Genomic DNA, 27,551 nt, shown 5'->3' on the forward strand with positions numbered 1-27,551 from the left:
TGTTTGCCCTCAGTAGTGAGCCAGGGGCCGGGGGGCTCTGTAGGTGCCCTGTTTTCCTTGCCCCTGTAGAGACAGGGAGGGTGGGACTCAATGGAAGAGGCCCAGGGGTCTGCGCCGGGCAGCCATCCCCCGTGGTGGAGTCTGTGCTTAAGGGACCCCACAGAGTCACTCTCTAGTCACGGCCCCTGGCCTCTGTTCCTTCCTCACTCACCTTCCCAGCAGGGCGGGCCTTGGGTCAGTTCCCCATCCAGCATCTTCTAGAAGGTAGTCGCAGCCCAGTGCCACGTATGAAGAGGTGCTGCCATCTAGGTCCTGGGCTACGGGGGTTCCACCCATCTGGTCTCGTTTATTTTTGCAACACATCCATCCATAAGTTGATGCTTTTTTCATTTATTTGTTCGTTAAAAAATCTTCCAGTTTGAGTTGGGTATGGTGGTGCACGCCTGTAATCCTAGCTACTTGGGAGGCCAAGGCAGGAGGATTGCAAGTTGGAGGTCAGCCTTAGATACTGAGTGAGATGCTGTCTTACGCCAAAAAATAAAAAGGGCTGGGGATGTAGCTCAGTGGTAGGGTGGCTTTGGCTTCAAACCCCATTGCCAGAAAAGGGAACAACAACAAAAAGCTTCCAGGTTTTCTTCATTTAAGTGGCTACTTTGTGACAATCACTGGCCTGGCTGTGGGATGCCATGGAGGGCCAGACTCAGCCTTTCCCTAGAGAGCCTTGGGGGACCCCATGGCTGGGAGCCAGGAGGGGAGGCTGGGAGAGCTTCCTGGGGCAGAGGTGGGGGTGGGCTAGGTGGAGTGGAGGGGGCAGGAAGATTTGGAATGAGTGAGTCTGAGGCTGTTGTCAGCCTCCAAATTCTTCTCCCACCTGGCAGCAGCAGGAACAGCGGCCTCTGTTCCGTTCTGGAAGAAAACTGGCCAGGTTGGACCAGTGGAGAGATGCCCAGCCTTGTTGTTTATGGGCGCTTCCAAACATCTTCAAAGGCAAAATTCCTGCCTTATATGGACACTTCCACCCGCTGGCCCAGTATGACGATACTCTTTATTATTTGAAAAAAAATTTTATTTTTATTTTTTCTGCTATTGGGGCTTGAGCCCAGGAATATTCTAATAGTGCCCTTTTTATTTTTTATTTTGAGACAGGGTTTCACTGAATTGCTGAGGCTGGCCTCGAATTTGGGATCCTCCTGCCTCAGCCTCCTGAGTTGCTGGGATTACGTGCGTGCACCCCTGAGCCCAGCATCATTTTTATTTTTAATTATTTGCAAAGGTCTGTTGATGTTGCCAGGGACTGTAAGAAGTTCTGTCTGGCTCAAGTTTTGCACAGGGTGGGAATAGGGGAACTGTAGGCTCAGAAGGGGGCCGGCTCTGTGCAGAGGAAGCCGTGGATTGCCAGGTGGTTCCTCCTGTAGCTACCTGAAGCCCTTTGTCTGAATCTGTCTCTTCTACTTGGTATGCTTCGCCCTTTGCAGCAGGGAACCCTCCCCTGGTCAGGGTCTTCCTGGACCCTCGATGGCCACACCTACTGGAGCAGATGGGCAGAAGCGCAGGGGACCCAGGTAGGGGACACCTGGGCCTGACCCCACCAGCCACTGTTTCTGTGATTGTGGGCTGCTCTCTGGTGACTTCTGGACCTCAGTTTCCTCCTCCATAAAATGAAAAACTAGAGTCTCAAAAATGTCTCTGGCTCCAATTCTAAGATGCACACTGGTGCCCAAGGAGCCACGGTCAGGGCAGGTGAGGGTCCGTCGGAGCCCCTGCCCTGGTTTAGACCTGACAGTTTTAAGTGTGTCTGCCCCAGTCCCAGGCTCTCAGTAGGGAACCCTGCAGCAGGGTGACTTCCTCTGTGTTTGTTCTGGAGTGAGGCAGATGTTTCCTGCAGCTGGCCACTTAACCCTTCCCCCACTGTCCCCAAGATGGACAGGCCTATTTTTAGCTCCATTGTTACCCACCCTGGGCATCTGGATGTCAGGGGTGTGTGGGAGGCTGTGGCCCGGGGAGGGGCACTGCCCCGGGGCCAGTGTGTTCTCCTTCTGCAAGTCCCTTTTCTAGCTGCCCAACCCCGTGTTCGTCAGGTAAGCTGGAGAAGCTTCTAGGGAGCGGTGGGGACTGACGGGGCTGAAGCAGTAGGAAGAGCCTCGTGCGTCGCTGTGTTAGGTAGTGATCTCTGAGCCTCGGTTTTCTCACCTGCAAAATGGGTTAATAGCCGGTCTTCTGCCTTCTCATAGGGTTGTTCTGAAAATGGTGACTGAGAGTAACTCAGTAAAGGACACCTGGAGCCCACAAGAATTGTGGGTTCAGCCCTGTGGGCCTGAGGAGCACTGACCCTGAGTGGGGAGATGAGGTGGGATCGCGGGGTCACAGGCGGGCAGAGCCCAGGCTGAGTGCGCCCAGGTGGGGGCTGGGGGTGTGTGTGCTGGCTGCTGGTGGGCGGGGGAAGGGCCATCATGCAGGGAAGGGCGGGTCCTGCCAGGTCCTTGAGGGCTCGAGCAGAGTGGCTGGCAGCTTGGGAGCCTCTTCAGGGGGGTGCTGGGTGGGTCTGGGGACAGGAGCTGCAGTCTGCTTCCTGAGCCTGCAGCCGGCGCAGCCTCTGCTCCTGGCTGTCTCCGTTCTGGACCTGGTGAAGTGCTGGTCTTGCTCAAAGGCTTCAGCTGCTAATAGGTTTGAAAGCCGCCCCGTCGCAGCCAGCCCCCCACTCTCCACGGGGAAACAAGTGAGGCCCAGAGCTGGGCTCGGCCCACCGGAGGCCTCCGGGACGGTCGGGCTGGAGGGAGGCTTCGCTAGGCCTTTTCCAGTTCAGGGCCACAGGGCGGCTGCTTCTGGATTGGCCTGGAATTCTGGGGACTTGGGGGCCAGTGGAAGTGATGCGGGTCGGAAGGGGGTCTTGAGTGCTGAGCAGGGGGTTCAGAGTGGAGGCCACGGTGTGGGAGGGATGGTGAGAGTCCCCGGCGTGAGGTCGTGTTTCTCCCCGGCTCCTTGAACCTTTGCCTCAGGTCCTGCCTGGCCAGGTCGCTGCAGGTCCTCGGCGGGTTCGGGGTAAGTTCCCATCGGCCGCTAGGACCCAGGCCCTGGTAGCTGTGTGGAGGGAGCTGGCAGGACGCTCTCCCAGCCCTGTCCCCAAGCATTTGTCCCCAGTAGCCAGCCGCTGGAGCCAGGAGGTGGCAGAAGCTCAGGAAAGAGCTCCTTCCCCAGAGCCGGCTGCCTCTCCCCGAGGGGCCCACCTCCTGCTCCTTCCTGGGAGACGCCCACCCAGGTGAACCCACGAGCTTTCCAGGGCCTCCCTCGGCTCAGAGGGGTCCCGAGAGGGAAAGGAGAGGCTGTCTCCAGCATGGATCAGATGCTCTGCCGCGTGGCGCTTTCTGGATCTCCGGGGCACCTGGGGAGAGCCACTCTGCTACAAGTGGATGGTGCCCTGGCGGCCTCCCCTCCGGGCCTCCTCAGCTCCCCCAGGGTCCTGGTGCCCAGGGATTATTTCTTCTCTGTTCTGTGACTTCCTCACCCCGGGTCCTGGGCTCACTGGATCTTGGGGACGTTCCACCCGAGCACGGACCCGCCAGCCCACAGCAGAGCCTGTCCCCTGGCAGGGAAGTTGCCATTCTCCTGAGGAGCGGGGAGAGAAGTTCCTTCCGTCCTGCTGCCATGCGGTGGTGGTCATTGAGGGTCAGCCCCAAAAATAACCCAGTGCATTAGTCAGGGTTAGATTTGGCTGCAAGTAATAGGAAAAGCCACCAACAGCAGTTTACACAAGGTGGAAGTTTATTCTCTGTTCTGTCCGAGCCCAGAGCTTTGCGACTAGGCCTGGCGATGGCTCTGCTCCACGGTTTCCTTGGGGAACTTGGCTCTCCACCATTCCTGGGTGTGGAATCATGGACTCATGGTTCAAGATGGCTGCAGAACTTCCGTTATCACATCTGAGTTCCAGGCAGCAGGATGGACGGACGGAGGAAAAGATCTCATGAGGAAGGATTCTGGAGTTTGGCGTGTGACACTGCTCTGTGTGTCCCGTTAGCTAGAAGTTAGTCATGTGGCCCCAAGCATCTGCAGGGAGGTGGGGAATGTAGGGTTAGCTCTGGGAGCCATGTTCTCAGTGCTGAGCTGTCTCACCCTCTTCTCGGGGGCGAGGGCACTGTGGACCCTCGGATGGAACTCCAGGATGGTCCCAGGCAGAGAAGCTGACCGGACTTCAGGGCCTGCAGAGCATCTCACGGGGGTCTTTCCCAGGGGGAGTCCTGGCTTGGGGCCAGGGAACCAGATGCCCCAAGTCAGAAGAGTAGAGCTGGCTTGAGCCTGGGGACCAGGGTGAGGAGCCAGCTCAGCGGCAGAGGTTGGAATAGGGAGGCCAGCGATGTCTTCTCTTTGGTCATAGCATGCCAAGCAGGTGTGGCCTGTGTCTGGGGAAGGACAGGCTCGCTCACAGGAGAGTAGCCAGGCTGAGGGCTCAAAGGCCTGAGAAAAAGAGGCTCCGGCAGGAGTTCTGCCCCAGGCCAGTTGAGCCCAGGAGCCTACTGCCCTCCGGACCCGGGGCCAGGAAGAGCCCCCGTGCTGCATGGTCCTGGAGCGCCCAGCCCCATTGCTGCCCATCCTGGGCTCCTTCAAGAGAAATCAGGGAGCCGGATATTTGTTGAAAGCCTTGATTTTTAAGCCCTGGTGGCCAGACATAATCTGCATGGAAAACAAAACTGGAGGTCAAGCTAATGGTACGTGGGGCCCCTTCTGGGGGTCCACAGGCTTCCTGCCTCCAGTTTGAATGCATTTCTCAGGCCTCCAGGGATCCATGGAAGCCAGGTTTTTAAAGGACAGCCTAATGCCGGGCACGGTGGCATATGCCCGTAATCCTAGCAGCTTGGGAGGCTGAGGCAGGAGGATCGAGAGTTCAAGTCAGTCTCAGCAAAAACGAGGCCCAAAGCAACTCAACGAGGCCATCTCTAAATAAAATACAAAAATAGGGCTGGGGATGTGGCTCAGTGGCCAGTGCCTGAGTTCAATCCCCAGTAACGCCCCCTCCCCCCAGAAAGGAGGTGCTGTATCTCAACACTTCCGCTTTGCCTACCCCTGCTAACCAGGGCCCTTGTATCCACTGTCCAGGTGTCGACGTGCTTATCCAGCGCTCACTCCATGTTCAGACGTTCCGGTTGTCCTCAGGACGCCCACGTGACCCTTTCTTCCTCCCGGGCTGAGATCCCATCAGCTTTCCACCAGGCAGGCCCACCCGCTCGGACGCTGGCAACTGGCCATGCTGGAAAGGGCCAGCATCTGGTCCTGTCATCCTGAGAGCCCCTTCTCTGCCTCCTTCCTGGCAGGTGAGCTGGGAGGGTGTCCTGTCCCCTCCCTGAGCGCAGGGCCTGCCCCTCCTCCCATGCCATCTCCCAGCCAGGGGGCAGCCTGCATTTGGAACCTGCCATCCCCCCTGCCGCCTGCCCTGCTGCCCACCGGGTGCTGTCCCCGCCTGGCTCAGCTGCGCAGCTGGCCATCCGGTCACCCCCCACCTTCCTGCCAGGACCCTTCAGTGTCTCCCCTTGTTTGCACACTGAAGGGTTAGGGAACCCAGGGCCACCCTACAAGGCCACCCCACAAGGCCACCCCACAGCCACAGCCCCTGCTGAACACAGGCGGTTACTGCAAACGCTCTCCAATCTTGCTTTTCATTTTTAAAGTCTTCTTTCCAGTTTGGAAGGAATAGAAACATTTCAGAAACATAATTTAACAGGTAAAGGGTCTCCTTGGATCCTAGCCTCTGGATGGTTTTAATTTAGTTGTTTTTGTTTTGTTCTAGAGATTGAACCCAGGAGCACTTACTCACTGAGCCACATCCCCAGCCCCTTTTTATGTTTTGTTTAGAGACAGGATCTTGCTAAGCTGAGGAGACTGGCCTTGAACTTGCGATCCTCCTGCTTCAGCCTCCCGAGTCGCTGTGATTACAGGCATGTGCCACCATGCCTGTATGTGTTCTGAGACAGGATTTCCTAAATCGCTGAGGCTGGCCCTGAGCTTGTGATCATGCCAAGCCTAATTTCACTTATTTTTCTTGCTGTGCTGGAGATTGAATCCACTGCCTGGCACTTGTCAGGCAAGTGCTCCACCACAGAGCTGGGGCCCAGCCCCCAATTTGGTTTTTAAGTTGATCTCCCTTTTTTATTTTAATATATTTTTTTAGTTGTCAATGAACCTTTATTTGTAAACATGCGGTGCTGAGGCTCGAACCCAGTGCCTCACTCGTGCCAGGCAGGCGCTCTGCCACTGAGCCCCACCCCCAGCCCCGATCTTCTGGTTTTAAAGAAGAGACTGGAGGCAGCGAAGGGTCAGGTGAGGGAAGTGGGGAGGCACCTCCCTCTGCTAAGCCCTGTCACCTGGGGGGAGCCTGGTCTTTGCCCCTGAGCTGTGCCTCTTCTAGGAGGTGGGTCTCCAGCCCCTCCCGGCTCCTGGGGGATCATTGTCAGTAGCAAAGACTCGAAGAACCCCCGCGGCCGTATGAATGGGATGTCCCTGGGGAACATGGGCTGTGACAGCCAGGGGCCCCGTGGAGGACGGGGGAGCATGGGACCTGTGGGGCGGCCAGCGGGGCCCTCTGGGGGAGGAGCCGTGACTTCCTGCTCGACTTTGAAACCTGTACAGATAGTTGTCATTTTGAAAATTCCCTGTGGTCATGTTCATCGTAGGACATTTAGGAGCTGCAAGCAAGCCAAAAAAAGAAAGAAAAAACAATGACTCCGTCCACTCAGGCACGAGAATCCTGAGTGCTGCAGTAGATGTCCCCAGTCTTTTGTGCCTGCTTGTTGCTGGGTGGCCACTGCCACCTGCCGCCCAGCCTCAGGGGCCTGGCAGGGTGGGGAGCGGGGGTAAGGGCGAGCCCTGCGCAGTCCCCAGAGCTGATTCCTTCCAGTACAGCGTGTGTCCGGCTGTCCCCCTTTCCACCGTTCCCAGGGACACAGGCGCGGCCCCGACGGGAGCAGTGTGCAGCACAAAGACGAAGGACTCGCTCTTCCGCTTCCCAGCGCTGCGGGATTGCGAGGCAGCGCGGGTGGTCAGGGAGGGCTTCCTGGAGGAGCTGCGCTCTTGCCTCCTTGTGGGGGGAAGCGAGGGAGGCCCGCCTAGGAGGACGCGGTCAGGGAGGGAGGGGCGTGGGGTGGGAGCAGCTGCCGCCACCCTCTGGCGGAGGGCCGAGACATGCTGCTTGGTGGCCCTGCTCCCGGCTCACTGATCCTGAGAGCGGCAGGTGTCTTCACCCTGCAGGTACTTACTGAGCGCTGGGTGCTGCTGGCGTGCTGGGACCACGGCGGGGACACATCATCCTGCAGAAACACAGGCTGCCTGGCAGGGAGGGGGCCCGGGGTCCCCAAGCAGGCAGCTTGCCGGGGTGGGCAGGCCCTGAGGAGGGGTGGCCGGGCAGCGCTGAGCTTCCCGAGGAGGGGTCCTGCCGTGAGCGGTGGCTGGGGTCCGGCAGGGGTTGGGTGCTGTGATGGGTGTCAACCGGGTGAGGGGTGGCGGGTTGTTTCATGGTGCTGGGAGGAGCTGACAGGACCTGTGAGGTTGTGGAAAGGTCTTTCCAGCTGCTGACGGGGAATGGACGGTGGGGACGGGAGGAAGAGGACAGACGGGTGGTTGGTCAGCGCTGGTGGCCTGGACTGGGTGGTGGCAGAGGCGAATGGGGCCGAGCAGGGCTGGCGCAGGCTGATGGGGAGGGTGGAGCAGGCTGCGACTCCTGGTTCTGGAGGGGCCGCTGGGGGCCGTTGACGGCACTGAGGGGCCTGGCGCCTACCAAAGCAGGCCGGGCCCAGCTCAGGACCTTCTGCAGGCCACCTGTGGCTGGTGCCGGGACAGCCCAGGTCCTGCCTGGAGGCTCAGGTCTGCTGCTGGAGGGGACGTGGACAAGGCCGGAGCCGGCAGGGGCAGCCTGGGCGTGGCGGGCTGAGGGGCACAGGGACCAGAGAGGGTTTCGTGCCACGGATGAGCCTGAGTGGTCGCTGTGGAGCCCCCTGGGGTCACTTTTACTCGTGATCACGGGTTTCATCCTCCTGAGTCCACCAAGGGAGGTACGGTGTGGCCCCCAGTCGAAAGTTGGGGAAACTGAGGCTCCGAGGTGGAGCCTCGCACCCAAGGTCACATAGCGCATAGGTGGTGCCAACGGGATTCCGCCAGTGCTTGGCCCAGAGCCCACGCCTCACAGAGGGCTGGAGCCCTGTGTCCCAGCGCCCCGCAGGGACTTGGGAAGTCAGCTCTGCGAGTCCCTGCGGTTCTTTCTGTTAGACGGGAACGACAACACAACCTCTAGGGTGCCTTCACCCTCCAGCAGGTACGGATTAGGGTTACCTGCAGCACGCACAGCAGGACCTGCCGCCCACCCAGCGCCGCCCTCCGGGCCTCGGGAGACTCGAGGCGCAGAGCAGCACCGTCCACCAGGAAGGGCGTGGGCCACACGTGCCGTTTAGATAGCCACACAGAAAGACCGAAGGGAACGCGTGGGCCTGATTATAAGAACACATTATTTAACCCTTTAAACCCAGGGATGCTCTACCACTGAGCCACATCCCAGCCCTTTATATATATATATATATATATATATATATATATATATTTTTTTTTTTAGTGGTTGACGGATCTTTATTTATTATATGCAGTACTGAGAATCAAACCCAGTGCCTTACACTTGCTAGGCAAGCGCTGTACCCCTGAGCATAACCCCAGCCCCCTTTTTATATTTGACTTAGAGACAGGGTCTCACTAAGTTGCTTAGGGCCTTGCTAAGTTGCTGAGGCTGGGTTTGAACTTGTGATCCTCCTGCCTCAGCCTCCTGCATCGCTGGGATTACAGGCGTGCACCATTGTGCCTGGCTCTGACTGTCTTTTTATGGGCTTATTTGGCATCCATAGTCTTTCCAAGTCTTTTGTTCATCTTTAGATTGTATTTTGTGTGAACTTGGTGTTGAGTTGTAAGAGTTGGCATCTTGTGGGGTACGGTCAGGATTGTGTGGGATAATCTATGACAAATGCCCAGCAGTCAAGGGATCTACCTGTTGGCACTCTTTCTCTGAGGGTCCTGCCATGATGTACTGCCTCACCAAGAACAGTGAGACCAACCAACATGGGCTGAAACCTTCAAATCTGGGAACCTAAATTAACCTTTCCTCTTTTTAAATTGATAGTTTCAGGTATTTTGTTATAATAATGGGAGATGACTAACAGTGTTGTCTAACCACCCAGGCTTGTGGGCCCTCCTCTTATAGTCTCTTCTCATTCCCCCCAGAGGACTGGGCACTAGAGTGCCCACCTGCATCCCTGTGCTTCCTGACCCCTGTCCCTGGCCATGGACAGCAGTGGTGTGGCCCCTGGGATCCCCAGTCTTAGGAACCAAATGCATCCAATGCTGGAAGAGGCCTTCAGACCATCCCATCCCTCACTGTCCATTCCTGGCCGGACACCGAGGCCCAGGAGGAAGGACGAGGCTCCCAAGGCCCCACAGCCTGTGGTCAGCAGGATCAGGACTCAAGGTGGCGAGGCTCACTCTGGCTGGCTAGAGGTTCCGTAAGGACCCTGGGGTTGCGCCCTCCTCCCATCTTGGAGGTGGGTCAGTTTTCAAGGGACGCTGGCCTCCCCTGCCCCGCTGCTGTTCTGCAGTGCAGCTGTGCACATCTGTATTGTCTCCTGCCCACCCTTTCAGGGCCTGTCCCTGCCTGTGAGGCGGGAGGGGAGGGAGGTGGAGTGTCAGCCAGCCCCCCGTGGGATGGGCCTGGCCTGGCCTGGGCCCTGCAGCTGTGGCCAGCTGTTGCCCCGGCAGCCCTTCCTGCACCCCATGGCCCCTTCTCTGAGGCTGTTCCCACACATGTCCCCTTGGCCGGGGATGCTGGGAGGGGTCTGGGACAGTTCCGTGAGCGCTGGGGGCCCTCCAGCCCAGGAGCTGGCGATGAGAACGAGTCCCTGTTCCGCAGACAGCCAGCTGGGGTCCACTGTGACCCCCTTCTCTCTGAGCCACATGGTTTCTGGTTTGGGGACGTAGAGGCTTGTTCTTACCATCTTTGAGGGAGAATAAAAGGGGAGAGAAAAATCGGGAAGGTGTGGGGCGCCGGGAGCCGCAGCCTGCTCGGAAGCGCTGGGCGCCCTCCAGGCACCTGGCCGGCCTGAGGAGCTGTGGGAGGGCCAGGGAGCCTGGTGGTCAGTGCTTCCCTCTGAGAGGCCCCGGGGCGGGAAGTGGCTTCCTGGGCCTGTGACCCCCATCTGCTGCCGGGGCCGCAGGGAGTGTGGGCGCACACGGTGGGCACAGGGCCCCTACTGGTGACAAGGCCGCGGGCCTGACGAAGGCGGCCAGGGGAGTCCTCGCGCTCTAAGGCCGCAGCGGGGTGCTGTCCCCAGGGCGCAGCGCCTGGGCCGTCCACTCATCCTGGACGTCGGCGCTGGCCGGCCGGGGCTGCCGAGCTCCCGGAGACTCTGGCTGCTGCCCCTGATTGCCAGCGCCTGCCTTCCCCGGGCCTGGCTCGCGGCCCACTGAGCGCCGCCCGGCTCCAGGAGGTCTCCCTGCCCTCCTCCTCGCCTGGCTTGACTTGCTTCCATCTTAGCTGTGCCACCCTAGGATCAGATGAGCTCGAAGGAGGAAATAAACGTCGTGTGTGATCACGTCCTCGGGGAGGACCCGGCCGCGTCCCCGGGTGACTTTATGGTACACCCAGGAACGAGGGTACAGTGGCAGCCAGCACGTGCCCCCCAGCCCGCCCCCAGCTCCCCCTGCTCGGTGTCTCTGCCTGGGTCGCCGGGGTGCTGAGCGGCTGCTGACTCCCACCCGAGAGGGCCCGTCGCGTATTCAGGTCCCCCGCCCTGGGCTGCAGGCCGCTTCCAGCATCCTGTCCTTGTCCACAGCACCCCAGGCCAAAAGGCCGTCGCGGCCCATTGAGGGCTCTCGTGCTCAAGTCCCTCTGGAAAGGGCGCTCCCAGGACCCTGCCTGCTCCAGAAGCCTGCCTGGCCTCCCCTCCTGCGTGGACCGCGCTGGTCTGGACGTTGCTGTGCGCTCAGGGCCGGCGTTCTCTTTCAGTGCGTGACCCGCTGAGCACTCTTCTGGTCCGGCTGCTGCTGGCCTCGTTTTATGACACTCATGATTTTAGAGAGCTGGGGCAGTGGCGCGCGCCTGCAGTCGCATTCAGGAGGCCGAGGCAGGAGGATCGCAAGTTCGAGGTCAGCCTCAGCAGCTTGCCAAGACCCTGTCTCAAAAATAAAAAAAATAATGGGGTGGGGATGTGGGTCAGGGCTGGAGCACTTGCCCGGCATGTGCCAGGCCCTGGGCTTAATCCCTCCTACTACAAAAATCAAATAATACAAGGAAATAAAACACGCTCGTCTAGAAGTCCCCCGCGTGCTCGCTCAGGGAGCGTTTGTACTGAGATCGGGGCGACGCAAAGCAGATGAGCGTGGCCCCCGTCTGTGCCAGGACAGCGAGCCTGTGCACGGCCCGGCCGCCCCCGGGAGCCTGTCCTGCCTCCTCTTCCCAGCCAGGTCCTTCACGTCCAGCTGCCACCTCCCTGGTCGCGGCTCTGCCCGGTTCTTCCGACTCGGGGTGCTGGTGACCCCAGATAACCCCCCAGCCGTCTTGCTTTTGCAGAGGAGCGTGAACACCAAGGGCACGTCCTCACGTCCCGGCCGTGAGGCTCCCGAGGCAGCAGCAGAGGCCCGGCCCGGGCGGCGGTCAGCGGGCCCGGGACTCCCTGCAGGGGCCGCAGCCTGTCTGCCTGCAGCTGTGCTTCCTGGAGGTGGCGGCGGGCGGCGGGCCAGGTCCCTCCCTGCTGCGGCTTTCCCGGCCCCTCCTACCCTGCCCGCCCTCTCGCCCGCAGGTCTCGGGTCCTGAGGCTGCCGACAGACTATGGGTACCACGGCCAGCACCGCCCAGCAGACGGTCTCGGCAGGCGCTCCCTTTGAAGGCCTCCAGGGCGGCGGCACGATGGACGGCCGGCATTCCCTCAGCGTCCACTCCTTCCAGACCATGAGCTTGCACAACAGCAAGGCCAAGTCCATCATCCCCAACAAGGTGGCGCCTGTCGTGATCACGTGAGTAGCAGGCAGGCGTGACCACGTTCCTGGAAGACGTGCCCCCAGAGCCTGTGCGGAGGTACAGTGGCGTACATGCTTCAGGCTGATAAATTACTTTCGGTTTCATGCCTGAAGACACGGAGGCCCAGAGAGGGTGAGCAGTTTTTCTGGAGTCACCCAGCAAGCAGACAGCAGAGCTGGGTTTCTGTGGTGACCCTGAGCCCATGTCACCCCATCCTCACGGTCAGGGAGTGTGGAGAAGGGGGGGGAGGGGACATCCGTTTGAAAATAACCTTTGGCTAAATATTTCAGAGGAAGTGCATATATTTAGATGCATGGAACAGAGATGTTTTTCTTCCAGAGTCAGTAATTACGGCTGCAGACTGCGGTGGACCGCAGGTTGATTGGGGCCTTGGGTTGCTGGGTGTGGTGGTGCTTGCCTGTATTCCCAGCAACTCTGGAGGCTGCGGCAGGTTCAGGGCCAGCTTAGCAACTCGGTGAGGCCCCGTCTCCAGATGAGAACCGGGGAGGACAGCTGTGGCTCGGTGGCGAGCGCCCTGGGTCAGAGGCAGGCACACCTGCAGGGCCCGGGCCTGGCGCGTTGGCGGCCCCAGCGGGCGCCCTTCCTGGTCCTTGGGAACGTCCCTCAGGCGCCGGGTTTGTTCTGGCAGGTGTTTTGAGAGCCTGGCCCTGTGCTTGTCCAGAGGAGGAGGGTCCCAAGGCTCCCTGGCTCCCTGCCGTCCTGGGGGAACAGGAGCTGGGGGCTGGAACACAGCAGGACAGAGGGACCTGGACCATGCCTGTGAGCCGGGAGCCGGCGGGCGGGGCCCCGTGAGTGGAGAGTCAGCTGTGCTTCCCATAGAACCTTGGCGGGATCGGAAGAGGCTTCCTCGTGAGGCCTCCGGAGGCTGCAGTGACAGGCCTGCCTGGGCCCGGGCCTGGCAGGAAGCCGGGATCATAGTGGAGGACTGTGCCCGGACGAGGGGAGGGAGAGAGCGGCACAAGGAGCGTGATGTGGCGTCTCTGTTCTGACAGACGATAAAAGGATGTTTAGAGCCAGGTGCGGTGACGCACGCCTGTAACCCAGCGGCTGGGGAGGCTGAGGCAGGAGGATTGCGAGTTCAAGGCCAGCCTCAGCCACTTAGTGAGACCCTCACCAACTAAGCAAGATCCTGACTGTAAATAGAAAATAAAAAAAGCTGGGGATATGCTTGCTGGTATATATTCCGGGTTCAGTCCCCAGAACCACACACACACACACAAATGTAGGTGTCAACCTTGAAGATGGTATCAAAAGAACGGGTCTGGGGACTCGCTCTCCCTCTCCTGTGCCCTGTGGCTTTGGGCAAGTCTCTTGCCCTCTCTGGGCTTCAATTTTCGTATCAGTATAATCAGAGATGATGTTGAAAACATTTTACCTAGTGACGGGCCCAGAATGGTGCTGGCTAACTGTACAGACCCTGCTCAGGGCGCTGGGAGTGTGGCTGGAGCCCTCTGAGCTCGACCCTCCCTGGGTGGCGGAGTGTTGGAGGCAGGAGGAACTTGGGGTCATCCCTTGGGGGACCCAGCACCCTGCATCCTGCAGATTGGCTCTGCCCGTCCCGTTTGTGGAACTGGAGTTTTACTGGACACGGGCACCCCCTCCCCTCAGTGCGGTCTGCGGACGTTCAGCGCTTCAGTGGCAGATGGAGTGTTGTCCCCAGGCCGCCTGCCCCAGAGCCTGCCAGGCTCACTGCCCTTCCTCTGCAGAGGAGGTTTGCAGAACCCCCCCGACGCGTTCCAGATGGGAAGCGAAACCCACCTAGGCCTGGACGTGGGCTTTCGAGGTGGCCGAGGGGCGGCGCGAAGGCAGAGCGGGAAGGGGAGCCGGTCCTGCCGACTCCCTGTCTGCTGCCTGTCCTGCCCCTTTCCTAAGGTAGAGGCCTCAGCACCAGGTCCCAGCCTCCGGGAGCCCGTCCTGGGTGGTGGCATCGTCAGCGCCCCGCGGAGGCTTTCGTGTCCCGAGTGCACAGTCACCTTGCTCCTGGGCTTGGCCCTCAACTGGCTCAGCGTCTGCCCGGGGCGCGTGTGGAGGAGGAGCTGCTGGGCCGTGTGATGCTGACCAGCGGGCGCTTCCTGTCCTCTGTGCACTGGGCCTCCCCACGGCCCCAGGAGGCGGGAGTGTCTGGAAGCGGAGCCACTGCCCACGGCCACAGACCCCACGAGGCAGGGCTGCAATCGCTCCGGCACCGCATTCTGGCCGTGGTCCTACAGCGTGGGCTGCTGCCATCGAGGTGGCGGGCTAGGCCGCTGTGACGAGCCACCCCGCAGGGGGCTGCCTGAGTCAGAAGGCGCCTCTCGCGGGAACTCGCCCCCAGGCTCCCTCTGCACCAGTGTCACCTGCTGTGCCTTCTGTCCTGTGGCCCAGGACGCTGGTTCTGCCCTGCCCTCGCCTCTGGGTCAGAGGCCTTCCTTTGGGGGTGACCTGGATGTGCTCTGGTCCTGTCCCCGCAGCGTGTTGGCCAGGGCTTCATCCCGTGCCCAGAGCCGGGCCGTCACAGTCTGGGCTCTGTGTCCCAGGAAGGGGACAGTGGCCACTGGGGGATGACGGGCAGTCTGTGCCACAGATGGGCAGCTGCAGGCATGGGGTGGTGGCCTTCGGCGGCTCCCCGGGGGAGGAGGGGACGTCTGATGGGGACCCCTCCGTCCCGGCAGGTACAACTGCAAGGAGGAGTTCCAGGTGCACGACGAGCTGCTCAAGGCCCACTACGCGCGGGGCCGGCTCTGCGACGTCTCCCCCGAGCACTACCTGGTGCAGGTGAGGCCCTGCCTCCTCCCGCCTGCCCCGGGGTTCCCTCCTTGGGGTCTCCTGGGAAGCCCCTGGGCCCCGCGCAGCATTTGGAAGCAGGGTAGGAGCTGCGTGGACGCTCCGTGCAGGTGGCTGAGGGCGCGGCCGCGGGGCTGGACTGTGCCCAGGTGCCAGGCGCTGGGAGTTTCCGGCTCGCCTGTCGCTCACGCGCCATGGGGCGGGGGCCGGGGAGGCGCGAGGAGATCCAGGGCCCCCTTTGCCCAGGAATGACCTCGCCTTCTGCTTCTTGCTTCTCCCTTGGTGGCTGGACGTGCTTTCCTCTTCCCTCTGGGGTCATTCCGTCTGCTCACTCGTCAGTCCTCAGAACTGGCCGGGGCCTGGGCAGGGTGGACTCTGGGTCACTCACGCTGCGGCAGGTGTGACCCCTCCTGGAGTCCCTTCTCTGCGTGTGTGTGCCCCTGGGAGGGACCTCGCCTTCTAGGGAAGCACCTCCTCTGCTCTTCCTTCCACGCCCGGCCCGGCCACCTCTTGATGGGCCCTTGGGAGGGTGGGCTTCCTTTGTCCTCACTTCATGCCGCCCTCCCCGTCACAGATGAGGGCAGAGGCCTGTCCTCTCCCCTCATTTCCCTGCTCCTTGTCCCTGGAGCCCAGGACCGAGCCCCGCCTGTAGGAGATGCCCCTGGGTCTCTGAGTGACCCGCTGTGGCCGTCCCTGCCAGGGCCGCTACTTCCTGGTGCGGGACGTCACTGAGAAGATGGACCAGCTGGGCACCTCGGAGAGCTGCGGGGCCCCCAACTTCCGGCAGGGGCATGGTGGGCTGGCGGTGTTTGGCATGGGGCAGCCCAGCCTCTCAGGATTCAGACGGGTCCTCCAGAAACTTGAGAAGGACGGACACACGGTAAAGCAGGCCAGCGCCCACACCGGGGAGGGGCTCGGGGAGGGGCCTTCAGAGGGCAGTGGTGGCCTGGGTCAGGATGGTCCTTGTGGTAGGCACGGTTGGGACATTTCATCAGGTGTCCACTGCATTATCCTGGGTGGACACCGGCGCTCCTGAGGACATTCCGAGAGCCCAAGAGGAAGTCAGCAGGTGACAGGGTGACGTGGGTCCGGTCATAAATCAAATCATCACAGCAAATGTGAATTGTGGCATCAACCCTAAGGGAGGAGCTGCTAAGCTCATTTTGCAGAGGAGGAAACTGAGGCCCAGAGAGGATAGTGACTTGTTCAGGGTCACACAGCTTTGCCCTACGAGCCAAACCCAGGAGTTAGACCCCAAGTGCTTGTTTTCTTTCTTTCTTTCTTTAATTGGAAAATATATTTTTTAAAAAATTTGTTCTAATTGGTTATACTTGATCTTTCTTTCATTCATTCATTTAGAGACAGGGTCTCGTTGAGTTGCTTAGGGCCTCACTAAGTTGCTGAGGCTGGCTTTGGACTCAGATCCTCCTCCCTCAGCCTCCCGAGCCACTGGATTACAGGCCTGGGCCGCTGTGATGGGCTCAAGTGCTACACCCTTGCCTACCTGAGGGAGGTGGGGTTTGCCTTTCCAGGACGGAGGCTGAAGAGCCGCTGTGACTTGCAGAGGGACAGGGAGCATCTGAGCTCGATGTCATCAAACACCTAGTTTATCTGGGGCCCTTTGTCAGGAACTGAGGGCTCTCAAAATAATGCGGAACCAGAGCCAGAGCGGGGCCAGCACCGGGAGACCCCATACAGGGCTCCTGCTGGCGGGGATGGAGCAGGTGACAGTGGGACAGTTGCGGGGACCAGGTCGGTGCTGGACCCTAGAGGAGAGGGCGCGGCCGCGGTGGGGCAGGGTGAGGTCTCGGGGCAGCCGAGGTGTCTGTCCTCTGCCAGGAAGGCGTCATCTTCTGCGTGCGGGAGGAGCCCGTGCTGTTCTTGCGAGCTGGCGAGGACTTTGTGTCCTACACTCCTCGAGACAAGCGGAACCTCCACGAGAATCTCCAGGGCCTGGGTCCTGGGAGCCCGGTGGAGCGGTTGGAGCTGGCCATCCGGAAAGAGGTGAGGCCGGGTCGCGGCTCTGTGGTAGAGGCTTGCCTGGTGCGCCTGGGGCACGGGCTTCCCTCCTCAGCACCACGAAAATGTACAATAAAGGTGCCACGTCCACCCACAAGGACACATGGGAAAAGGAGGAGGGGGCTGTGGAGCTGTCGGGCCTCTGGGACGGGCCTCTGGCCTGGGCCTCCACATACCGCCCCTAGGGCAGCTCGGCTCCCATAGCCCCTTGCCTACCTAGGCCAGTGATGCCTAGGCTGGGTCCGGGTGGCCAGGGGCAGGACCTCTGTCCCGGCCTCACTGTCGCTGTCCCTTGGCAGCCCATTTCTCTGCCCTGTGTGTGTCGGCCTTGTTTAGAAAGGATTCGTTCGGGCGCAGAGCCCTAGCCTGGGAGCCAAGCATGGGCCCTGGGCAGGGCCAACCCTCTGGGCCTCTGTGGGTCCATCCGACTCCTCGGGCTCCCTCCTGCCCTTCGCCAGCTCAGAGGCAGGACGGGTCTCCGAGGCAGCCGACCTGCCAGGGCAGTGTAAATGGAAGGTGGGGGTCACGCGCTCCCCAGACCCCAGAGGGCAGGAGGCGGGCCTGACTGGGGACCTCGCCTCCCCCTGCCCCTGGCCTCTCCCGCTGCCTCAGCCCACACGCCCAGCTGACCAGACCTCACCCTGTCCCGGAGGCCAGGCAGCTTGGGGCGTTCCCGTTGCCCGTGGGGCAGGGCAGGCATCCCCACAGGGTGAGCCCCTGCATACCTGGCTGCCCTGGACGGTGGCCGCCCGAGCCCTTCAGGGCCCCAGGCAGGGTGCAGAGGGCACCTCTGGCCATGCGGTTCCTTCCTGGATGAAAAGAAACCGTGTGGCCTGGTCACTCTAGAGGCCAGCTGGGACGGTCGGGAGGGCCCTGAAGGTCAGGCTGCGGCCCTGACCCTCACGCCGCCCGCCAGATCCACGACTTTGCCCAGCTGAGTGAGAACGTGTACCACGTGTACCACAGCACGGAGGAGCTGCGGGGGCAGCCCCTGGCCGTGGCCGTCCGGGGCGAGGACGACGTGCACGTCACCGAGGAGGTGTACAGGCGGCCCCTCTTCCTGCAGCCCGCCTACAGGTACCACGGGGCCAGCCCTCCAGCGGCGGCCACGTCCCCCACACCCTTCTCTCCCTGGTGGGGACGCCGCCCAGTGTTCTTGGGAGCGGGATTTGGGGGCCCAGGGCGGTGACCTGCCTGACGCGGACCTCGCCTGGCAGGTACCAGCGCCTGCCCCTGCCTGAACAAGGGGCCCCCTCGGAAGCCCAGCTGGACGCCTTCGTCAGAGTCGTCAGGGTAAACGGGGGACGCGGTGCGGGAACAGGTGCCTTGGGAGCTGTCTCTGCTCGGGAGGGGCCCTGCCCTGCGCTGTGTGTGGGATCCAGGGTCGGGCCGCGTGTGGTGGCATCTGTGTGTGTCTGTCCCACTGTGGCGTGTGTGTGCACGGCTCTGTGTGTCTGTGTGGGGATGCGTGTCTCTGTGCGTGTGCACCTGTGTGTGGCTGTGCGTTGTGCACCCTCCAGTGACAGCTGGCCCGGCCCCTGCAGGGCTGGTTTCCGGGGTGGCCCGGCTGTGAAGGTGCTGGTGGCCTTGGAGAACGCACCTCGCCTCTCCCGCCCTCGGGTCCCTCGGGCCCCTCACGTCCTTAGCCTTCGCCGGGGTCTCACCGGGAGCTGGGCCTTCCCGTCTGCCCCTTGGGGATGCCGTCTTGGTCGTCTGCAGGGCACAGCGAAGCCCTCTGAGCAGCTCCCGCTGCAGACCTGCACCTGCCGCCCTCAGCCCCTGCTCGCTGAGTCCCTCTGGGGGCTCGAGCTCCAGACTGGTGGGCAGGTCGGGTGTGGGTTGCCCAGGAGGCCGCTCCTCCTGCCCGCCCCCCGCTGGCCGCAGCCGTGGGCAGGGCTGGGTGGTGTCCGGAGCCCTTCCGTGACTGGGCTCAGCCTCCCGCCTCCAGGTCCTGCTGCCGCCTGATGTCTGTGTCCTCCTGGCAGGAGACCCCCAGCCTGTTGCGGCTCCGAGATGCCCACGGGCCTCCCCCCGCCCTGCTCTTCAGCTGCCAGTCAGGTGTGGGCAGGACCAACCTGGGCATGGTCCTGGGCACCCTCGTGCTGTTTCACCACAGTGGGATGATCTCTCAGCCGGAGTGAGTGGCCCGAGTGAGCCAGAGTGAGAGTCCCAAGGGGCTGTGGGCACGAGGAGAGGAGGGGGCAGGGCTGCCCTAGGATGGCGGGGACACATCCAGGAACCTGGAGTCAGAGCTGGAAATGGGGCGCCTGGGGTTCATTTCCTTATTTGTCACAGATTTGCTCTGTGACCTGGGGAAAGGAACTTGACCTCTCTGGGCTCAGTTCCCTAGTTGGAGAAAGGCCCTTAACCTCCTCCCTCCAGTTGGATCCAGAAAGAGCCTAGAGTCCCCTGCTTCCCAGTGGCCATCCCGGAAGGCTTGTATGCAGCTAACCTCCCGCCTTGTCAGCTCTGTCCCCCTGCAGACCAAGCCACTGCCCATGGGGCAGTTCCAGGTGATCCAGCGCTTCCTGTGCACCGTGCCCCAGGGAAGGAAGGTGGTAGAGGAGGTGAGTGAGGGGTGGCTGGAGGGCCGCGGCAGGGCGGCGGGGACGGTCCTGCCCTCCCTGGCGAGGGGCCTTTCCCTCCTCAGCGCCTTCTCCCTTCTCCTGCCCCCTGTCGGTTACTGACCCTGGGTCCTCCTCTTGCCTGTCCTCCCTGCTGCCTGGGTCCCCGGCTCCAGGTGGACAGGGCCATCGCCGCCTGTGCAGAACTGCACGACCTGAAGGAGGTGGTCCTGGAAAGCCAGAGGCAGCTGGAAGGCGTCCAGAGCAGGGCGCAGGTGAGGCCCGGGGAGGCAGCTGGGGAGCCCGTGCCGCGGGAGCCCAGCCAGGCTTGCTCGGGCTGCCACCTGCTTCTTGGAGATGACTTCTCTGGCTGTTTCTCCCCCAAGAAAAGGAGTTTCCAGAGGAAGGGGAGGTGGGGTGCTGGCCTGCAGGAAGGACGGGGAAGAGGGGAAGTTTACTTTCCCTGACCAGGTCCCTTAGCTGCAGGGATAAACAGGATGGAGGGAGAGGCTGCTGGCGGGCCTGCTGGGCCTCTGAGTTCAGATACTCCCCAGATCACTCACAGTTCCTGTGTTGGCTTTGCATTACTATAATGAAATACCTGAGATAATCAAGTTATAAAGAGAAAATGTTTATTTTGGCTAACCGTTAGGGAACTTTCAGTCCATGATTGATGGGCTCTGTTGCTTTTGGGCCTGTGGCAAGTCAGCGCATCATGGCAGGAATGTGTGGCAGAGCAGAACTGCTTATGTCATGACCAGGGAGCAAAAAATGAGGAGGAGAGGGCAGGGGTCCCATGGTGCCATCCCTAGTGACCTGAAGTCCTCCCACTCACAACCCTCCCTACCCTCCCACCGCCCATCCTGTGCTGGGGCTGGGACCCAGGCTGCTCTACCACTGAGCTACAGCCCCAGCCCTTTTTATTTTTGACTTTGAGACAGGGTCTCACTGTGTTGCTGAGGCTGGCCTCAACCTGGCCCTCCTCTCGCCTCAGCCCCCTGAGTCCCTGGGGTTACAGATGGGCCTCACCACGTGTGGCCTGGTCCTGTCTGCTGCTCTGGAAGAGGGCTGGGCTCTGGGCTCTCCAACAGACCCTGTCCCCAGCTCCGGGGAGAGGAGGTGGGTGTGGCAGTGTTTGCACATGGTGCATGGAAAGAATCCAAGTCTGCAGAGCCTTTAAAAAAAAAAAAATTTAAAAGCATCATTCCATGACAGAAAATTGAGAAGTTACGGAAGACAGAGGTCACCCACAATCCAGTACAGCTCTAGGAGGCTGGTCCAGATTCCCCGGCCTAGGTTTCCCCAGCGCACAGTTTACTTTCTGCTTGTTTTAACTTTGTAGCATCAGCTGGTCCCTGGCTGGCTACCTGGTCTTGGTCTTGAAATTTATTTTATTTATGGTTTGGTACCCGGGATTGAACCCAGGGGCGCTTAATCACCGAGCCACACCCCAGCCCTTTTTTGTATTTTATTTAGAGACAGGGTCTCACTGTTGCTGAGGCTGGCTTTGAACTCGAGATCCTCCTGCCTCAGCCTCCTGAGCCCCTGGGATTACAGGCCTGCGCCACCACTCCCAGTTGGGGTCCCGGGTTCTTAAAGGAGGGCCTCTCCAAAGAAAGGGACCTTGCTCCTGCAACCCAGAGGACACGGAACATGTTGAGGGTGACCTCAGAGCAAAGCTAGGTAGCCCCACCGCCCCTCCAGGCAGGGCGGCACCAGAGCTGCGGACGTGGCGTGGTTGCCAGCCACTCTCCTGTCCCCACAGATCAAATGTAGCAAGTGAGATAGAGTTAGACACACAGAAGAACTTCCAACCTATGGTATGAAGCAGGGAGAATGTCTTGGGATTTCCCCGGCTTAACTCCTCCTGTCCTTCCAGGCGTGGAGAGGGGCCGCCTGAGAAACCCCACCTTGAGCGCCCTGCCCTCCCTTCCTGGCCCTTTTATAGGGAAGCGGCGGCCAGGATGAGGCCTGGCAGAGGGCGCTGCGGAGCCTGGAGCGATACTTCTACCTGCTCCTGTTCAACTACTATCTCCACGAGCAGGTGCGGCTGCGGAGGGCGCGGACCCGCCCCCTCGCGGGGCTCCCCCAGGCCTCCCCCCACAGTGGCTGGAAACAGGGACCCCGTGGAGCTGGGGAGTGGAGCTGGTCCCTGAGAGGGCCGCTGCGGTGGCCTGGGAGTGGCCTGGGAGTGGCCTGGGAGTGGCCTGGGAGTGGCTCGGTGGGACCAGATGGCAGAGGGTCCGGCCTGCCCCTCCCTCCCAGCCTCTGGCCTCTGGCACAGCACAGCCTGTGCGTCTCCCAGGCTGCGGTTCCCCCCTGGACCGTGCTGGCTGGCTCGGGGTGGGCAGGAGGCTCGGGACGACCCTGCGCCCCTGAGTGCCTCTCTCTCCGCCTCGGGCCGCAGTACCCCCTGGCCTTTGCCCTCAGTTTCAGCCGCTGGCTGTGTGTCCACCCTGAGCTGTACCGCCTGCCCGTGACCCTGAGCCCCGCGGGGCCTCCGGCTCCCAGGGACCTCCTTGCCACCGGCTCCCTGGTGAGTGTGACTGACGGGGCGTGGGAGTGGGCGTGGCTGGGATGCGGGCTTGGGGGCAGCGTGGCCCGTGGTGTGGCAGATCCTCCTGTGAGCGTGCCCTCAGGCCCCCAGGAAGCTCGGGCCACTGTTCTGGTCCCTGCTCCTCAGTCTCGAAGCTGAGCGCTTTGCAGGGAGTCGGGAGCGCTGGGCTCGGTACCTTGGCCCCAGCCTCTCACCTCTGAGCTCGTCTCCTCCTGGGGAGAGTGGCGCCCGTCACCCCTGGCCCCGCCGGGATGCTGGGGAAGAGGTGTGCCGCAGCGCCCTGTGAACTGGAGGGGCGCCTCCCTGATGACCCCCTCAGGCAGGCGCTGAGCCCTCCTGGCTGCGGTGGGCCCCAGACTCGTTGCCCTCCCCACAGGAGGTAGACGACCTCGTCTCTCTGGACACGCTCAGCACCATCAGGGAGATGGATGTGGCCAACTTCCGGCGAGTGCCCCGCATGCCCATCTATGGCACGGCCCAGCCCAGCGCCAAGGTGAGGGCTGGGGGTCTGGGCCCCACGTGGCAGAGGCGGGAGGGTCGTGTTGGGCCCTTTCACCGACGGCCCCTCCACCTCCAGGCCCTGGGCAGCATCCTGACCTACCTGACTGATGCCAAGAGGAAGCTGCGGCAGGTGGTCTGGGTCAACCTGCGGGAGGAGGCTGTGCTGCAGTGTGACGGTCACACACGCAGTCTGTGGTGGCCCGGGCCACCCCTGGTCCCTGACCAGCTGGAGGTGAGGCTTCCTGCTCCTGCTTAGACACCCCTGTCTTGGAGGCCTTTAGGAACGTGGCTCGGGAGGGTCTTCAGAAGGCCCCATGCTCCTGCTGTGCAGAGGGAGAAACCCAGGCCCCAGGGGATCTCGGGAGCAGCTGACCTGGGACTCCTACTCCAGGGCCCTGGCTGCCTTCCTGGCCCTGGGGCTCCTGCGGGGCAGGGAAGCACCTGGCAGCCAGACTCGTGGTGGCCGCAGGCTGCCTCAGCACCTCTCCCTCTGTCCGTCTGTACCAGGCCCTGGAGACCCAGCTGAAGGCCCACCTGAGCACACTGCCCCCCGACACCAAGGGCCCTCCGAGCCCCAGGTTCCAGACGTGCCTCACCATGCGGGAGGTCTTCAGCCAGCACCGCGGGGCCTGCCCCGGCCTCGCCTACCACCGCATCCCAGTGCCCGACTTCTGCGCCCCGCGGGAGGAGGTGAGGGGCTGGGAGCACAGGAGGCCTCGCCTGCCTCCACGCCAGCTGGGAGGGGAAACCAGCCCGGCTCAGCTCTGGGCCTCGGGCCGTCCTGTGAGGTTTCAGATGTTGGATTTCACTCACACGGTTTTCTAGCTGAATGTGTGCGCGTACATGTGTGTTGATCGTGTGTTGTGCTGTGTGTTCGTGAGTAGTGAGCTGTGTGTTGTTGCAGGTGACCGTGTGCACTGTGGACCGGTGTGTTGTGTGTCTGTTGGGGGCGTGGTATGGGTGTGGGCGCCCTTGCAGCGGGTACGTACGTGTGCTTTGTGGGTTCTTGTGGAATCTGTGACGTCTGTCTGTTGTAGGGGGCTCAGGGGGCCATGTGTCGGGTTGGGTTTAGGGGAGCTGTGTGCTGTGTGGGGTTCCTGCAGAAGCAGTTTTGTGTGGTAGCTGTAGCTCTGTGATGGACGCACCTTTCTTGCTGTCTGTGTAGCCTGTGGGTCTTCGAGGTACGTGGCTGCATTTGTGGCGTGTGCCTGGTGTGTGTTGGGTGGGGGTCACTGTGGCCTCTGGATGTGCCTTGGTGCTTCCTAGGCTTACGTTCCCTGCCTGGCTCCTGCCTGTGGTGTGTGGCCACCTGGTGGGCAGCTGCAGTCTGAGCTGAGGCTCCTGCCCTGAGCTCAGGCTTGGGGACCTGGCTTGGTCAGCTTAGGTAGGCAGGGACACAGCCCTTGGGGTTGGCGTGTGCCTGGGTGACTTGAGTCCCAGTAGTACCGTGTCTGCTCACACGTCCAGTCCCAGGTGGGGACAGTCCGACTCTGCACCAGGGTGCAGCTGTTCACACGCACGCGGTCTCTTGTGTGCACAGTGAGTCGTGAGCGTGCGTGTGCAAGGTGGTGGGCCAGGCAGTTCTTGGGATTGCCGTTTGATGGGGTGTCATGGGGAGTCTGGGCAGCCGGGGTCCCCCACCCTCAGCTGTGGCCTCCCACCCAGGACTTTGACCGGCTGCTGGAGGCCTTGCGGGCTGCTCTCGCTAAGGACCCAGGCTCTGGCTTCGTGTTCAGCTGCCTCAGTGGCCAGGGCCGGACCACGACGGCGATGGTGGTGGCCGTGCTGGCCTTCTGGAGCATCCAAGTACGTGTGGCCTCTTGTGTGAGGACAGGGGTCCGCCCAGCAGTGGTCCCAGGGATGCTGGTCATGGCAGAAGGTCACGGGAGCAGAGAAGGCTCTGGGGTAGTTCCCAGCCCTTCCCCGGGGCTCCGGCAGACCCCCGCAGGGCCCCTGGTGTGCGGGAGGGAGGCCAGGAATGCTCCCATGCCAGTAGCTGTGCCCCTCAGGGCTGCCCCGAGGTGGGCGAGGAGGAGCTGGTGAGCGTGCCAGATGCCAAGTTCACCAAGGGCGAGTTTCAGGTGAGTGTGCCCCGCGGGGTCCCTGGGGTCCCTGGGGTGGGGAGAGGAGTCCCGAGGGTTGGTCTGGGGACGTTCCTCAGAGCTGTCCCCAATGCCACTACCTCTTCTACCTCAGGTTAGTGCTTCTCTGTTCCCATTTCACTTGGGATCCTCCTACCTCAGCCTCCTGAGCCTCTGGGTTATAGGCACAGACCTGGCCCTGATTCTCATGTTAAAAACAAAACAAAGTTTACACCAGGTGCAGTGGGGCATACCTGTGATCCCAGCAATTCGGGAGGCTGAGGTAGGAGGATGGTGAGCTCAAAACCAGCCTCAGCCACTTAGCGAGGCCCTTAGCAACTCGGGGAGACCCTATCTCTAAATAAAAAATAAAAAGGACTGGGGATGTGGCTCAGTGGTTGAGTGCCCCTGGACTCAATCCCTGTAACAACAACAACAAAAAAAATTATCATTTAAACTATTTTTAAGTGTACAGTTCAGTGTCATTATACATGTGCCCATTGTTGTGTAGCCATCGCCACCATCCATCTAACTCTCTCATGTTGCAAAACAGACTCTGTTCCCATTAAACAGTAACTCGCTGTCACCTCCTCTCCTAGCCCTTGTGACCACTATTTTGTTCCCTCTCTGCCTCCCTCCCTCCCTTCTTTCCTTCCTTTGGTTTTGGGACTGGGGATTGAACCCAGGGGCGCTTAATCACTGAGCCACATCCCCAGCTCTTTCTATTTTTTATTTTAAGCCAGGGCCTCACCGAGTTGCTGAGGCTGGCCTTGAACTTGCGATCCTCCTGCCTCAGCCTCCTCTTGTGGTTGTGATTTGCACTTTCCTAATGATAGGTGTTGGGCACCTTTTCATGGCTTCTTGGCCACTTGTACATCTTCTTGGGAGAGGTGTCTGTTCAAGTTCTTTGCCCTCGTTTGAATTGGGTTGTTTTGTTGTTGCTGTTTTTGGAATTTGTTATGTATTCTGGATATTGATCCTATATCAGATATATGCTTCAGTCTCTTGGTAGTGTCCCTTGATGCATAAGTTTTTAAGTTCACCGAAGTCCAGTTTGTCTGTTTTTGCTTTGGTTGCTGGGCTTTTGGTCTTATACCCAAGGAATCTAACGTCTTGAAGCTCTTGTGTGTTTTAAAGACTTTTATGGTTTTAACTCACATTTCTGTGCTTGATCCATTTTAAGTTAATTTTTGTGTGTGGTGTGAGGTAGGGGCCCAGCCTTATTCTTTGGCCCATGGAAACTAGACACCCAGTCTTGTTGAAGGAACTGGCCTTTGTGCATTGGCGCTGTGGTTGAAACCCTTTGGCCCCGTGGATGAGGGTTTGTGTGCCAGTTGAACTCCCAGTTGCTATGCCAGTCCTGCAGACGGGTTGGCTCACTCGCACCTGCAGCCTGCCCAGTCCTGGGCTGGCCTTCCCGAGATGCACAGGGCAGGGGAGCCCTGCTCTGGGATGGGGCTGTGCACGTCCCTCCTTGCTCGGTCGTGGTGGGCACCTCGCAGGTGCTCAGGCACCCCAGCTTTGTGGGGCGATGACGTGAAGTGAGCACCAGAGTGAGCCTCGGGAAGGGCAGGGCGGGTGTCGGGAGCTCACTGGGGTGGGGCTTGAGGGTGGGCAACACGGGGGCCTTTGCGTGCTGAGTGCACAGGAGCTTGAAGGGAGAGGCCCTGGGACTAAAGGGGTGCTTACTTCACATGAACCCCTGCTGGATTCCCCAGGGCCAGGTGTCCCCACGATGTCTGGGGCAGGAGGAGGGCCAGGAGGGCCCCAACACAGCTGTCGCACACGCCTCCTCGTCTCCCACTGTCCTTTTTATAGATTGGAGTTGTGGGTGAGGCTGGGCATGGTGGCACGTGCCTGCCATCCCAGCAGCTCGGGAGGCTGAGGCAGGAGGATCGTGAGTTCAAAGCCAGCCTCAGGGACTTTTCGAGGCCCTAAGCAACTCAGCAAGGCCCTGTGTCTAAATAGGAAATAAAAAGGGCTGGGGACATGGCTCAGTGGTTAAGTGCCCCTGGGTTCAGTCCCCAGCACCAGAACAAAAAATGAGTTCTGGATGAGATTTCAATTGAATTAAGGTTTCTGCTGCTTAAAAAAATTAAGCCTGTTGGGTCAGCTCCATGCCACAAGTACGGCGGGTTATATCCTGTAATACAACACGCACTGAATGGCAGTTTGGAGCGATGGTCTTGCATAATAGGTCTTGAACATTGCGATCCCTCCTTCCCGGGCTGCTTGGAACCGGGTCCTTGGCTCCCCTCAGTTCTCCCTGTCAGGCCGGGTGCACTCTGACACCTGTGGTCATGGGAGCCCAGCTTTCTCGAGAGCTTTGCTAATGTGCCGGGAAAGCACAGGCACTTGTGTGTTGCGTACACAGTGCTGAATTGTGAACTTAATGAGATCGATGCAATAGCTTATCCACCCTTGGAGGTCCTAGCATTTGCTGGTTTCTTTTCTTCTTCTTCTTCTTCTTCTTTTTTTTTTTAATTCTAATTAGTTGTACATGACGGTGGAGTGCATTCCCACTCCTCAGTTTATACCCTAAGGACTTAAAATCAGCATGCTACAGTGACACAGCCACATCCAGCTTTATAGCAGCTCAGTTCACAATAGCTAAACTGTGGAACCAAACTAGGTGTCCTTCAACAGATGAATGGATAAAGAAACTGTGGTGTGTATGTATGTATATATTTATACACACACACACACACACACACACACACACACAAAATGGAATATTACTCAGTTTTAAAGAAGAATAAAATTCTGGCATTTGCTGGTAAATGGATGGAGTTAGAGAATATCATGCTAAGTGAAATAAGCCAAACCCAAAAACCCAAAGGCCAAATGTGTTCTGTGATATGCTGGTTTCTTAAGGGAAATGTGCCTCCAGACTCTAAGCTGGAAAGTCACTGGAACAGCCAAAAAAGAATCATAGTACATGGCCTTTTAGATTTTTGGTATGTGTGTGAAGAATTGTGCATCAATTGACATGTACACTGATCCTCAGCACGACC

At 60.4% G+C, this 27,551-nt stretch overlaps 1 protein-coding gene across 4 annotated transcripts in view; it reads left to right on the forward strand.

The window, feature by feature from the left end:
- The window catches only part of Pald1 (phosphatase domain containing paladin 1), a 106,057-nt gene that overhangs the window by 60,419 nt on the left and 18,087 nt on the right, over window positions 1-27,551 (forward strand). For all 4 annotated transcript variants that reach the window (XM_047553788.1, XM_047553790.1, XM_047553789.1 and 1 more), the window contains 16 exons: window positions 11,814-12,027; window positions 14,704-14,806; window positions 15,516-15,695; window positions 16,655-16,819; window positions 17,751-17,911; window positions 18,052-18,127; window positions 18,820-18,971; window positions 19,302-19,401; window positions 19,575-19,673; window positions 21,347-21,442; window positions 21,806-21,934; window positions 22,332-22,448; window positions 22,533-22,688; window positions 22,964-23,146; window positions 24,122-24,262; window positions 24,466-24,537. In XM_047553788.1, coding sequence (XP_047409744.1) covers window positions 11,843-12,027; window positions 14,704-14,806; window positions 15,516-15,695; window positions 16,655-16,819; window positions 17,751-17,911; window positions 18,052-18,127; window positions 18,820-18,971; window positions 19,302-19,401; window positions 19,575-19,673; window positions 21,347-21,442; window positions 21,806-21,934; window positions 22,332-22,448; window positions 22,533-22,688; window positions 22,964-23,146; window positions 24,122-24,262; window positions 24,466-24,537 — 2,115 coding nt within the window. In that variant the 5' untranslated portion in view covers window positions 11,814-11,842. The remainder of the gene's footprint in view (window positions 1-11,813; window positions 12,028-14,703; window positions 14,807-15,515; window positions 15,696-16,654; window positions 16,820-17,750; window positions 17,912-18,051; window positions 18,128-18,819; window positions 18,972-19,301; window positions 19,402-19,574; window positions 19,674-21,346; window positions 21,443-21,805; window positions 21,935-22,331; window positions 22,449-22,532; window positions 22,689-22,963; window positions 23,147-24,121; window positions 24,263-24,465; window positions 24,538-27,551) is intronic.

Source organism: Sciurus carolinensis, chromosome 5 (assembly GCF_902686445.1).
Source record: "Sciurus carolinensis chromosome 5, mSciCar1.2, whole genome shotgun sequence".
Classification (NCBI taxonomy): domain Eukaryota; kingdom Metazoa; phylum Chordata; class Mammalia; order Rodentia; family Sciuridae; genus Sciurus; species Sciurus carolinensis.